Source organism: Lepidochelys kempii, chromosome 4, assembly GCF_965140285.1.
Source record: "Lepidochelys kempii isolate rLepKem1 chromosome 4, rLepKem1.hap1, whole genome shotgun sequence".
NCBI lineage: Eukaryota > Metazoa > Chordata > Testudines > Cheloniidae > Lepidochelys > Lepidochelys kempii.
This window is the reverse complement of record NC_136383.1, coordinates 53,649,566-53,662,764: the sequence shown is the minus strand read 5'-3', so window position 1 is coordinate 53,662,764 and position 13,199 is coordinate 53,649,566. Positions and strand designations below refer to the sequence as shown.

Below are 13,199 nucleotides of genomic sequence, written 5' to 3'. Positions count from 1 at the left end.
ACATGCAGTACACAAACGGTTGATAGTGCCAAATGCAGACGGAAGCACAGGGATTGCTGGGATGCAAAGCAATGCATCACGGGTCATTGGAACAGGACCCAGGATGCCTCACAATCCCGTCCACCTTCCCACAAGTCTTAGCGGCAGAAGAGAAAGAGGTGCTCTGTGGGATTGCTGCCTAGAGTGCACTGCTCCAAATACTGCTGCAAGTGCCAGAAGCGTGAACACGCTATTGTGCATGCAGCTGACAGCGTGAACACGCAACAGAGGTTTCCCTTCAGCACTCTCTGAGCAGCGCTGTAAGTCCTGGAGCTGTAATTCTGCCAGTGTAGACATGCTCTCAGTTTAATCTTAGACTGCTCACAAGGCACATTCTACATATGGAAGCAAAGAACTCAAGGCTAAGGGTTAACTTTCTGATTACTGGAAAGTAGCAACACATTGTCAAATAACACATTGAAATAGAAATATGTATGGATATGTTTAATAGTGTTGAACAATAGGAATAGTGACTCATTCATACAGCAACAAAATATACAATGCAATAAGCCTCATCCTCAAATATTTCCTTAGAATGGGAGAGGAGAAGGTGAATACTGTATATTGTGGTATCTGCTAGCACATGAAAGCTATAAAGAGATACATGTCGGGAGAAAAATCCTTTGCACTAAGAGTTTGAAGGAAAAGAGTGATAAATGTAATGTCAGAATCAAAAGACTTCTCAGACAACTACGCATCAGGGGACCAAATATGCTAAAGATGCATAAGACAGCACTTTTAAAAGGTCCTGGAGCAAAGCCTTTCCCTATTGTTGGTAAGCATCTTGCTGCTCTCTTCCTTACTCAGGGTGCTGGACCATGCTTGGCAGATCTCCATCTTTCATAACAATCCCTGGCTATTAGGCATTTTATAAATTTGAAGCACCCCCCCTTACTGCAAGGACTTGTCTTCATTAGGGAAAAGGGTGTGTTCTTACCTTGTGTTAAGACACCACAGCATAAAATTATAGTGGAAAAAAAGGGAGTTGTAGTATTAACACCTTAGCATGTAGAGGTAAACACTTATCTCCCCACTAGTATTAACACTGAAAACTACAACTGCCTTTTCTTCGCTAAGATTTTATGCTATGTTCTTACCGTCTGTTAGTTAATACATCTTTCTTCCTTGAGTGGATGCACCCATAAAGAGAATTTCTCTCTCTTTTCCTTATTTTAGAGATTCCTGACTTTTACAGGAAACATAACATATGGTAGTCTCTTCTTTAAGATAAAAAGAAAAGGAGTACTTGTGGCACCTTAGAGACTAACCAATTTATTTGAGCATGAGCTTTCGTGAGCTACAGCTCACGAAAGCTCATGCTCAAATAAATTGGTTAGTCTCTAAGGTGCCACAAGTACTCCTTTTCTTTTTGCGAATACAGACTAACACGGCTGCTACTCTGAAACCTGTCATTCTTTAAGATAGTGTTCCTGCAGAATCTACCTGTATTGCTGATTTCAAGAGCAGCAACAGCTTTTGTTGCTGCATGGCAAAACTATGATGAGCCAGGTCTGTGGGCAGACAGCACAATATCTTTCACAGCCACAAGTTCTAGAATTAAAAATAAAATAAAAATGCACGTTCTGCAGAAACTGATAGCTCTGCAGGTAAACACCATCCCAGCAAGGAAAGCTTCCTACTAGACATTTACAAGTAAATTTTTAGAGCCCTCACTAAATTATAGGGACAACCTCCCCTAGAGACGTTTGGCACAAATGATACAGCATGTGAAAAAGACAAACCAGTTCCCTGTGTGAATATTGCCCTTATGATAGCCCTGCAACAGGACAAATAATCCTTTGCACTTCACTGGGGTCCACTTACCATCCAAGGAAAGAAGTTGATGTTTGTAAGGTTCTCACCACAACGCCCTAATGTGACTATTACTGTGTCCATTCTACAGATGGGGAAATTAGAGCACATAGAGATTTACTCGCCTTGCCAAAGACACCACCGGATGCAAACCGGGGAATCGGGGCCTCCCCCCGTTAGCAGAGTAGGTGGCGGGGGAGAGGGGGTCTGTCACCCATCCCCACTGTCGCGGCCGTGGTCTGGGACAACCCAGTGGAGCTGCGTGTTTGGTGCCCCCGTACACGTTCGGGGGGGGGGGGTCTGGACCCAACACCGCAGCGCCTGGGGGCGGGGAGCTCTAGGCAGGAGGGGGAGGGGTCCGGGGCCTCGCACCCTTACCGGGCTGAGGGAGGGGCTCTGCTAACAGCACCCGGCGTAGACAGGAGCCCCACCAGGGACAGCCGGGCGGCTGCCGGGCCCCGCTCGGGGGTCGTTCCTCCCCCTTCGTAGACACGGCGCCTCTCGCCGGTACCAGCTGGTGGAACGACTCGCTGGTGCCGCCCGGCCCTGACCAAGGCACGGGTCTCCCAGGGGCTCGTGTCGCTCTCCCCAGCCCCGCTATTGACTCCACTTACCGGAGGACGGGAAGGAAACCACCCAGTTGGGGCGAGTAGGTGGGTAGGGGACTAGCCTGGTCCCGTTACCCACAGGCAGACGCACAACGTGCTCCTGCTGCCACCCGGCCAAAATGGCCGCCACCCCCCGAGAGGAGCTGGAGCCACTAACCATAGAGACGTAAGGAGAGAGGGGAAAAGACGCTCACCATAGAGAGCAGGGGGACGCTAAAAGAACGCGACGCCTCAGGGCAAAGGCGTGGCTAAGAGAGTTTCGGAGACGCTTCTGGACGCGTCTGTTGCGTGACGTCATGGCTGAGTGACGCTCTGGGGGCTGGAGCGGAGAGCGAGCTGCGGAGTGGGTGGGGCGGCTGTAACGTAAGTGCTCCCCCTCCTCCCGTGAGGAGGTTCTGGGTGGACTGTTTCCCCTATTCCCCCTCCCTCCCCGTAGCAAGGGGCGGGCCCCGCGCCGGGGCCTATGTGCCGTGGCCGGCGCGGCCCAGCAGGAAGCGGGGGCAGCTGGTGCCCGGAGGCCCGAGAGTCTCTGCGCTCTGGCGCGTTTGGCAGGTGAATTCATCGCTCGTGGTTTCTCAGGGGCCCCAGCCTGCGCCTCTTCCTGGCTACTGCACAGGTACGGGCAGTGCCAGCTTCCCCGCACGGGGCCGCCGGCCTGAGACCCCGCTGCCCGGAGTGAGAGCGAAGCCCCTTCTCCATGGCTCGTTCAGGCCTTCCTCGGGACTGCCAGGGTAGTTTTTTTTTGCTAGGTGCACCCCTCGGCGTGTCAGACTCTGCTCTGAGGAGACCCTTGTATTTCATAAACCACTGACATGGGGTCGGGGTCAGAAGTCTATATCTACGTATCAGTCCTCTCTCTTAAGCCAAAAGTATGTGACTCTGGTTACACCCCCTGAACAAACTGCCCCTCCCCGCCCCCTTTGCAGGGTTGAGTTTGGATAGAGTTAGTTGGCTGCGTTGACTAGACTTACAGAGTTTATTTTGTCTATTGGTAGTATTTTTACACTTCCCAAAATGTGACTTAGTTTTTCTCTTAGTAACTTTGCCAGATTGCGTTTAGGGGAGAAACATGGTCGGGCTTTCAGGATTCCACAAACCTGATACGACTTGAAGGTTGGCTAAACTATTTAATTTCAAATCCCATTATCATGAATGTGATGGAGGGCTTGGGGATCTGCCCATAATTATATTTCTGGTAAAATAAATAATAACTTGGTGGAGTTGTAAAAGAAGCCTGACCAAAACTAGGTATGACTAGCAAGAGCTGTGAGAGACCACTCTGATCTGTGCTAGCCTTTAGAAAGACTCTTGTTAATTACAGTATTGTTAATGGGATTTTTGCTAGGTCTCTGCTGCCCCACAGTTGAAACTACAGTGAACAGCAGTATGCAACAAAGTGTAACTTCCCTGTGTGGAATACTGCCAGCATGAACTAAAAGGCTCCTAGTTCATATTAACGTAGTCCTCTTTGAAGAGGACTGTACTAGGAACCTTTCAGTTTGCTTCCACACAGGGGAGTTACAGTGCGGCACTTTGGTATGCACTGCTATACGCATCAAGGTAGTCCAAACTGCAGGGCGATGTAGGTGACCTCTTTGTTTTCAGTGGTCTGTCTCTTAGGCCTAATATAAGTTTGCAGTTCTTGTACTGATTTTAACAGTTTTGGTCAGGAGTGTATGTATTTAATTTTAACCAAAATAATTTTTGGTACAACCCCTAAAGTGCAAGCAATTATACCAATATAGCTTATTCCTTTACATTTAGGGTAGGATTGGCCAATCTGAGCCTGAGAAGGAGCCAGAATTTACCAATGTACATTGCCAAAGAGCCACAGTAATACGTCAGCAGCCCCCTGTCAGCTCCCCCACCCTGCTCCCAGGGCCTCCCACCCGGCAGCAGCCCCACTGATCAGCACCTCCCCATCCCTCTCCACACCTCCCAATCAGCTGTTTTGTGGCATGCAGGAAGCTCCAGAGGAACAAGGGTACGGCAGGCTCGGGGAGGATGTGGGAAGGGTGGAGTGGGGGCAGGGCCTGTGTCAGAGCCAGGGGTTGAGCAGTGAGCACGCCCTGGCACATTGTAAAGTTGGTGCCTGTAGCTCCAGCCCCAGAGTCAGTGCCTATACAAGGAGCTGCATATTAGCTTCCAGAGAGCCGCATGTGGCTCCGTAGCCACAGGTTGGCCGCCCCTGGTTTAGGGGAATAAACCATAGTGGTATAAGCACTGCATAATGATATAACTGTGTTAACAGTAGATGGTTGAACCACTTTAACTATATAGGTTTCAAACTGATATAGTTAAAGTAGTATAAAAGCAGTGTGTAGACAAACTCTTGGAGAAACCAGTGAGTTCAAAACTGTGGGTTGGGATGGGGTTCTAACAAGAAAAAAATATTTGGGAAAACAGTTAGTATTCCTTATCTGATTAGGGCTTGACAATGAGTATCAAGGGAGATGCATCTGTCTCTAGACAGCAGTATGGTCTGATGGGCAGACTAGAGTGGTCAAACTATTCTCCTTCCTTTTTTCCCCTTTGTCTTCTGTAGCTAAGCTGAGAATGCTTTATCTAGTTTTCTTATGAAAAATGTAAGTCTAGATATGTTAAGCAAGCCATTAATTTTATTTTAATTCCATGTTCTTTGTTAATAAATCTCATATTTGTTAAGATTACAGCTGTTTGGGTGACTTCACAGAAACATCCCAAAGAGAAGAGAACTCCTTTACCCTTCAGCCTTCTCCTTAGAGGTTACGAGTTTCTGGAAAATACATATCCTTCTTAGTCTTGGCCAAGGGTATACCGAGGTCTCTTTCCTCTGGTGAATTGTGTTGCCATCAGGCTGCTGTGGAATAGCACAAAGGGAGGAACTGAGAGGTGGAGGGGGTGTTCATAAGAAACAAATCTTTTTATGTAGAGTTTAATGTCATTTAGAAGCGAAATTGTTAAATTTCAAGGTTATAATGCTATCACGAGAAACTTACAGATGGTCTGGTGGTATTAGGGGTTCACTTAGATGGAGAAGATGCATCCTTAGAAACTTCAGCTGTAAGCATTACCCTCCTCCCTGTTGCTAAGGTCTGAGCCATGCAGGGAGAGGAGAGGAAGAGACTTCCAGCCAGATTAATTGTAATTTTTTTCCATAACCCAGGGAGGAAAAAAGTGGAAATTACTCTTACCTTACTATTTCCTCTCACCCCAAAAGAATTATGATGGTTTCATAAAACATTTGATCTGAAAACATCACTTGGTAAGCATATTTATTATTCAGAAATAGATGCACATTGGCCACAATGAATAACTTGCAGTTCTTTAAATAAAATACAAGAACCCATTAATCAAGTTTTCACTTTGCAGGCCTACAACTCTTTTGTTATCTGCCTTTACACACTAATGTGCTCTTATCACTTGATTACTTTCCAGGCACTTATCGTATTAGGAAGCGCCAACAAACCAATCAGAATGTGATTAAAAATGTGCTATATAGATGCTGAACTGGTTGGACACACTGCAGCTCATAAAAAGTGACAACATTCTGAATTCAGCCATTCTGTTGTCAATGATTTTCCTGTATATTTTTCTCACCATTTTAGTGCAGTGAACTGTGGCAATGTCTTTTGCAGTCATAGATTTGGAGTGGACATCTTTGGGTCTTCAACAATTCTTTGTGCTAGAAGGGAAGTAATTCAGGTTTATATTGCAATGGCCACATTTTAGCCTCGTCTTCATTTTCTGACCCCAACCTTTGTCTTTAGGGTCAATTTGGGGCTTAGTTTTGGGAAAAGTTCCATAGCTTCTCTGAATGACTATTATTTTTTATTTTATACTCTTGTGGATCAGTTCTTTATTAATTAGATCAAACCAGATCTTTACTGAGAGTACAATGGCAATATTATTGCATTATCATTTGATACCCCGCTTCGAAATCTTTTTAATTTCTTTTGTAAATTTGATGTGTCTCTTCAGAACCCCTTGTGTAAAATATGTTTGATCAAAATCTTCCTCATAGTCACTGCAAATTTCATACTTATTGGTTGAAAATGTAGAGAGAGTCTTTTTTGAGAATTCTACCAAGTGTCATTGGGAGGCTTGGGCATCAATTGTTTTTCAGACAACCGATCTTCAGTATCCTTGTGGTTGCAGAAAGATCGAAAGTTCTTCACAATATGCTTTAGATCTGTATTGGGTGTTAATTTTTTCTCACTTAGGGTGCTGAACACCCATGCCTCAGAAGTTTAGAATAATTGCACCTGAGTAGTTCACCCATACCTCTTGTCTGAGTAAATGGTAAAGCTTTCTTGGTCCTATCTTTCTGCATATTCTTGCATGGTATTTTAAGCAACTTGGAATTTATATTCTGCAGTCTTCTCTTCATAAAGATTTCAAGATATATAGGTTAGGAGCTGGAAAGGGCTGTAGCAGATCTGGAGGGCTAAGGAGATGGGGAGGCAGGAGGGAAAGCAGAAATTGTGTATGACTTTTCATGCTCCAGTCCTGCCAAGACTTATGCATCAAAGTCAATGGGACTACTCACAATGTGTGAAGTATGCCTTTGCTAGATCAGAGCCACAGTATTTGATCAGGCTCCATGTTGAAACATAAAATTCTTATGAAAATATAGCCAAATAATTGCTTTTTTTAGTTTTAAATGTTACCTTGTTTTGACATTTTCTGTAGTCTGAGTCTTGTGAGAAATTTCAGAGTTGTGGCTTTGAGATTGTTGATGTTTGAAAATACACTACAAACTCTGGGAATATTTCAGGAAGAAGTGATTTTAAAGTACTTTACAATTCTGCCAGGAAGTCTCTAGAATGAGTGAGTGTCTAGAATATGTTTATCCATCTCCTTGAAATAGTCCCCATTTGCAAAGTGACTTGTTCTACTTGTTTAAAGGGTTTATAGCCCACTTTTAAACAGGAAACATGACCACTGGAAGGAAAAACAAAGGTATCTGTACAAGAGGAGATTTGCCTGTGGAAACTATGGGGTTTCCTTTTACTTCAAGAAGGGAAATTATTAAAAAAATTAAGAGTGTGAGGTTTTGTTAGAGACTATGTTTAAAGCTAACATGATAATAGCTCTTGTAAATTGGAGTAAACTGATATAATTTTCTTTGGTGGAGTGAAGATGTATTATGTCCCAAACTGTTACATTAGTTGTGACTAGGTGGGAGAGAGTGGCAAGCTTGGTCTCTGTATAAATGTGAGAATCTCCAAAGTGTATTTAAAATCTCATCTACTGTGGGGGAAAAAAACACACCCCGGAGCTACATAATTTTCATCGACAGAAGCTGTGGACAGCGCTATGTTCTCCCGCTGACATAGCTACCGCTGCTCGGGAAGATGGTTTTATTATGTTGACGGGAGAACTCTTTCCCATCAGTATAGAGCGGATACATGAATGATCTTACAGTGGTGCAGCTGGATCAGGGCAAAATCTCTTTAGTAGATTTTTGGTGTCATTCCTGATGCATCATATAATTTCTGTAGAGAATAAGGTATGGATTCTGTTGACATTGGTCCAGTTCAGTATACACCCTACCTCATTCTCTGTAGTGTACTGCAAGATACAGGATCCTGTTGGGGTGAAAAAACAGTGTGCTTATCACGCATGCAAAACAAGGCAGGAGAATTGAGGTTGTACAGGCAACCTTGATGATGTAATGTCCTGACTTTTGATTATTTTACTTTACAAAGTTAGTTAATGTAGTATTTTTAAATATGGAATTTCTTGTTTGTTTTTTAAAAAAACAAACCAGATAAATGAAGAAACAAAAATTCAACCTTTTCATCTGTTTGCTAGAGAGAACAACTTCTCTCAATGCAGGGTGAGTGGGTGGGTTGCCCAGTGTTCAGGGCACTAGCTTAAGACTTGAGAGACCTGGCTTCTTCTGTTCCATCCTCTGCAACAGACTTGCTGTGTAATCTTGGGCAAGTCACTTCCTGTCTCTGTGACTCAGTTCTTCTCTATCTGTAAATTGGGGTTAATAGCAACTGGGAAGTTGAGGATAAATAGGTTAAAGATTGTGAGTTGTTCAGATACTACAGTGATGGGGGCCAATAAGTACCTGTTCAGTATGCGTCGATAACAAGGCAGCTGCAAATGTGCCATTCCATGCACAGCCTTGCATATATCAGTGGATAAGTGTACTTAGATTTTCAGGAAGCCTTTGACAGGATCCCTCACTAAATGCTCTTACATGAAGTAAGCTGCCACGGGATAAGAGGGAAGGTGCTCTCGTGGATTGATAACTGGTTGAAAGATAGGAAACAAAGGGTAGGTATTAATAGTCAGTTTTCAGAATGGAGAGAGGTAAATAGTGGTGTCCCCCAGGGGTCTGTTTTGGGACCTGTCCTATTCAACATGTTCATAAATGATCTGGAAAAAGGGGTAAATAGTGAGGTGGCAAAATTTGCAGATTATACAAAATTACTAAATATAGTTAAAACCCAGGCAGACTGCGAAGAGCTACAAAAGTATTTCTCAGAACTGGGTGGCTGGGCAACAAAATGGCAGATGAAGTTTAGTGTTGATAAATGCAAAGTAATGCACATTGGAAAGCACAATCCCAACTATACATATAAAATCATTTAAATTAGCTGTTACCCCTCAAGAAAGAGATCTTCGAATCATTGTGGATAGTTCTCTGGAAAACATGCACTCAATGTACAGCAGCAGTCGAAAAAGTGAACAGAATGCTGGGAATAATTCAGAAAGGGATATTTTCTGTCCTATTATATATCATGTTGCCTCTATATAAATCCATGGTACACCCACATCTTGAATATTGTGTGTAGATGTGGTCGCCCCATCTCAAAAAAGACGTATTGGAATTGGAAAAGGTTCAGAAAAGGGCAACAAAAATTATTAGGGATATGGAATGGCTTCCGTATGAGGAGAGCTTAATAAGACTGGGACTTTTCAGCTTGGAAGAGAGACAGCCAAGAGGAGATATGCTCCATGAAGGTTGTTAAAGAAGTAAAACCTTATTCTTATGTGTATTTCTAGGAATTGACAGTGTAAAACTGGTAGCTGAGCTGCTCAAAATCTATTTTTCTCATTAAGATGAGCACGAGAGAGAACCTTACAATCTTACGCTCCATCTTTACTTCTTTTATTAGTGGGAAATGACTACACCTAACAAGACACCACCGGGTGCTGATCCCAAGCAGTTGGAGAGGACTGGTACTGTTCGGGAAATAGGCTCTCAAGCTGTTTGGTCCCTTTCATCCTGTAAGCCAGGTAAATTGTAAAACACAACAAAACAAACTAATAATTGTGAAATTCAGGGAGGGTATTTTTGCTCTGAGAAAAATAAAACCTTTTTGACCTTGCTAAGTAAAATTGTATGGTGATGAAATTACACATATATAAGCTAGTGTTAGTTTATAAACTAGAGAAATCAGCAAATGATCACTGTTATTTCCTCTGTTTCTTATCTTCAAGTGAAGAAGAATGTATTATAGTCCATTAGAAATAACTTGGGTCTAGTCTAACATAGACATAGTTTGCTAGTATAGCTATACCCAAAAAAGTGGGTTTTAGCCCACAAAAGCTTATGCCAAAATAAATTTGTTAGTTTCTAAGGTGCCACAAGTACTCCTCGTTGTTTTTAGTATAGAGACAGTTATTCTGGAAGAAAAGTGCTTTCCCAAGTATAGCTTATACCTCTTCAGAGAATGAAATAAACTCTACTGTCAAAAATAATATTTTGCCAATGTTGTTGTGTTGACATTGGGGTTTTTGCCAACATAGCTATGTAATCTAAAAAAACCCAAAACTATCCCCCAACCGATATAGCGGCAACACTTAAGGGTAGGCCTGCCATTATGGTGTGGTACTCTAAATGCTATGAGCAAGATAAAACAATCTTAAATGGAGATACAGTGGTTTTGAACATGTCTCTCAAGCAAGAGTAGCTCTTTGACCATATTGTGTGTGTTGGACATATTCAAGTGCCTCCTAGATAAATATCTGTCAGAAAATAATTAAATCAGTTTGCAACAGGTGTGGGAACAGGGATCATTATAGGCTGATACTGTGCGCAGGTTGAGTACATTCCTGATCTGATGTCCACATATATACTTCTGTTTTGGGTTGCACAACATACTTTAGATCTGGATTATTAATATTCGCTATTTATTGCAGATGGAGCTACGAACACTAACTGTGAACAGCAGCTAATGTGGGGAAGTAGCAAAGGGGATGAAGTTAATAGGTTGAATGGCAGTAAAAGAGGGAAAGAGTAGCAAAGGATTGGCAATGGTAAGGGACAAATCATGATTGGTATAAAACAAAAATCATAAGATTTAGACTTCCTTCATTCGATATAATGTTAGTGAATAAAAGTATTACCAGTGAAATGTGTACTTGAGGGGTCTCCCAGTTGTGTACTTTGGTGATTCAGTAGACAGCTTTTCCAAAAGAGTGAAGTTACGTAATTATATAAAATATTTTTTTAAATAAAGAATTAAAGTTGTTTGTCTGGCATTTTATTATATTGATAAAGTATTTTATCATGACTTAAAGTAATGATAAAGTAAAGATCAGCCTTTTGATTACAAAATAGAGGAATGACCTGAAAAATCAGGTATAGTAACATGGCAAACTATTCTGTTTTATGTTAGTTTTACAATGGTTCCTTTATGTAATTGTATCTGTATTATACATGTATAGAACTCAATCCTATAAGCATTCATGCATGTAGTCTTCACTCATTTACGTGGGTACTCCCTTTGACTTTATTGGTACTATTCCACTGAGTAAGGGTTTGTAGGATCAGACCCATGATAAACAACAACATGTAAGTAATTTTGGCCCACTATCTCAAATACCTACTATTTATAAAACAACAAAATACAGGGGCCAGGAGGAGAGTGTCGTATCTGTTCTTATCAGTTTAATCTCTTTTGATGAACACTTGCAACACCTGCTCTGAAGATGGATTCTCCTGCTGCCATTTTTGAAAAAATTGATGCTACTTTGAAGATGTATTCCACTGCTGCTACTTTGGAAGAAAATCCTCTCTCTGCTCCTGAGACATCCCCAGCTACACTGTGTACCGCTACTGCTGCTGCTCCACCAAAGGTCTCTCGGACAATGACTATGAAGAAGATCCTAGGTGCCTCCAGGACATTGCAGACCAGCAGCACGAAGGTGAAGAACAGTGGTTCTTTGAAGGACCCCCTTCAAGATGCTGTTCCGGTAAGATCCTGCATCCTGAGGCCGGCCTGTTGGGACATCGCAACCAGAAGGAACATCCCCCCACTCCTCAGCAGCACCAGCTGCCGTGGGACAGCCCCCCCCACTTCCCGGCAGCTGCCGACAGAGAGCCCCCCCGCTCTCCAGCAGCACCAGTTGCCAATGGAGAGCCCCCTGGCTCTACAGCTGAGATGACCACCTCCCACCCCCACAGCTGCCAGGTCCCTGACGCTGATGGTGCTCTCGCTGCTCTACACACCATCAAGAGAGGAATCTCCATAGACGGAACCAGCACATCTCCAGAGGGTCATGAGCGCCTCGCTGGATGCCTGCCCAGCCTCAGAAACCACCCAGAGGGACTCCAGGACCTTACCGGATGCCCGCCCAGCTGGACCTCTCAACCCCACCCACCCACACCAGGAAGAACCAGCCAGTGATACTGCTGATGCTCCTGGAACCCCCCTGCTGCAAGGTAATGAGGTCACCATCTATCTGCAGTGCCCCCTCGCTGCGGACGTGCTCATCTGCCCCATCTACTCTCCCCTGAAGCTTCCACCTCCTCAGTGGCATCACCAGGTACCTGAAGAGATGCCACAGCAAGCGGGTCGCTTTCAGCTGTGCCCTCTGCAGCCTGCCCTTCGAGACACAGAAGCAATGTAAGATGCACCAAGTCGCCTGCAGGAAACGCCTCAAGGGAACAACACAGTCTCCTGCCCCGGCTCCCAGCCTTCCTGCTGCGCGCTGGCTCGCTGCTCCTGAGCCTCAGCAAAGAAAACTGACCTTGCAAGCTGCCATCAAGAAGCCTGCCCCCGTTGCCAGGCCAGCGGAATGGGATGCTGTGATCGAGCAGATACCTGCTGCCTCGGGGAACATCACCCAGGTCCTTGCCAGCAGGAGGCCCGTCTCACCCTTCCATGTCACCAAGCAGATCTCTATGCTGAGACGACTCAGTGCTACCTTGCCACCTGTCCAGCACCTCCCCATCCCCAGAAGGATCAGCACCCTACCGTGCATAGCTGCTCGAGATCCTGTCACCGGAAGAGCCAGCACCTCCATGCCCCAGACCACTCTGCGAGCTCCAACCGTCAGAGGAGCCAGCGCCACACCCCGGACCGCCCTGCGAGCTCCAGATGTCACTGGAGGAACCAGCCCCGCAGCCACACCAAAGCACCAGCCCTTCATCACCAGACGGCCCAGCACGGCCCCCAAGTCCATTCTGCGGGACACTGTCTACGGGAGATCTCACGCTCTAGCAGCAACCGCCCAGACAGCAGCCACTCATAGACGGACCAGCAGTGACCTAGCAACCCCTGAGCCGGATCGCGTCTCTCCGACCACTAGCAACGCCAGCATCCCGCCAGAGATCCCACCCCAGCACCCAACCGAAGGGAATCCTGACCCACGAGATAGACGGCAGGCTGACCACGCAGCAGGCTCAAAGCCTGCACCAGATGAGGTCGAGAACTCTGAGGGCCAGCAGCCGATGGTGAGGGCTGCCACTCCGTGGCATACTGCCTGGACCGAGGAGCTACAAGCAGCAGCATC

The 13,199-nt window shown here is 44.8% G+C and overlaps 2 protein-coding genes across 22 annotated transcripts in view; one reads left to right on the top strand and one right to left on the bottom strand.

The window, feature by feature from the left end:
* The window catches only part of ABCE1 (ATP binding cassette subfamily E member 1), a 33,592-nt gene extending 30,970 nt beyond the window's left edge, over nucleotides 1–2,622 (bottom strand). Inside the window, exons 1-2 of one of the 4 annotated variants that reach the window (XM_073341240.2) lie at nucleotides 2,466–2,622; nucleotides 1,864–1,936 (exon numbers count right to left, since the gene is read on the bottom strand). The gene's annotated coding sequence lies outside the window, so the exon portion shown is untranslated. The other 3 variants (XM_073341238.2, XM_073341237.2, XM_073341239.2) reach the window with 3 other exon arrangements.
* Nucleotides 2,623–2,738: 116 nt separating this feature from the next.
* The window catches only part of ANAPC10 (anaphase promoting complex subunit 10), a 301,742-nt gene continuing 291,281 nt past the window's right edge, over nucleotides 2,739–13,199 (top strand). For 6 of the 18 annotated variants that reach the window (XR_013635694.1, XR_012158581.2, XM_073341259.1 and 3 more), the window contains exons 1-2: nucleotides 2,871–3,011; nucleotides 9,575–9,695. Coding sequence is in view for 15 of the 18 variants with exons in the window: in XM_073341259.1 (XP_073197360.1) it covers nucleotides 9,581–9,695 (115 nt within the window). In the remaining 3 variants the exon portion in view is untranslated. Of the gene's footprint in view, nucleotides 2,823–2,864; nucleotides 3,076–5,604; nucleotides 5,704–9,574; nucleotides 9,696–13,199 lie in introns of those variants that run through there. The other 12 variants (XR_012158579.2, XM_073341256.2, XM_073341253.2 and 9 more) reach the window with 8 other exon arrangements.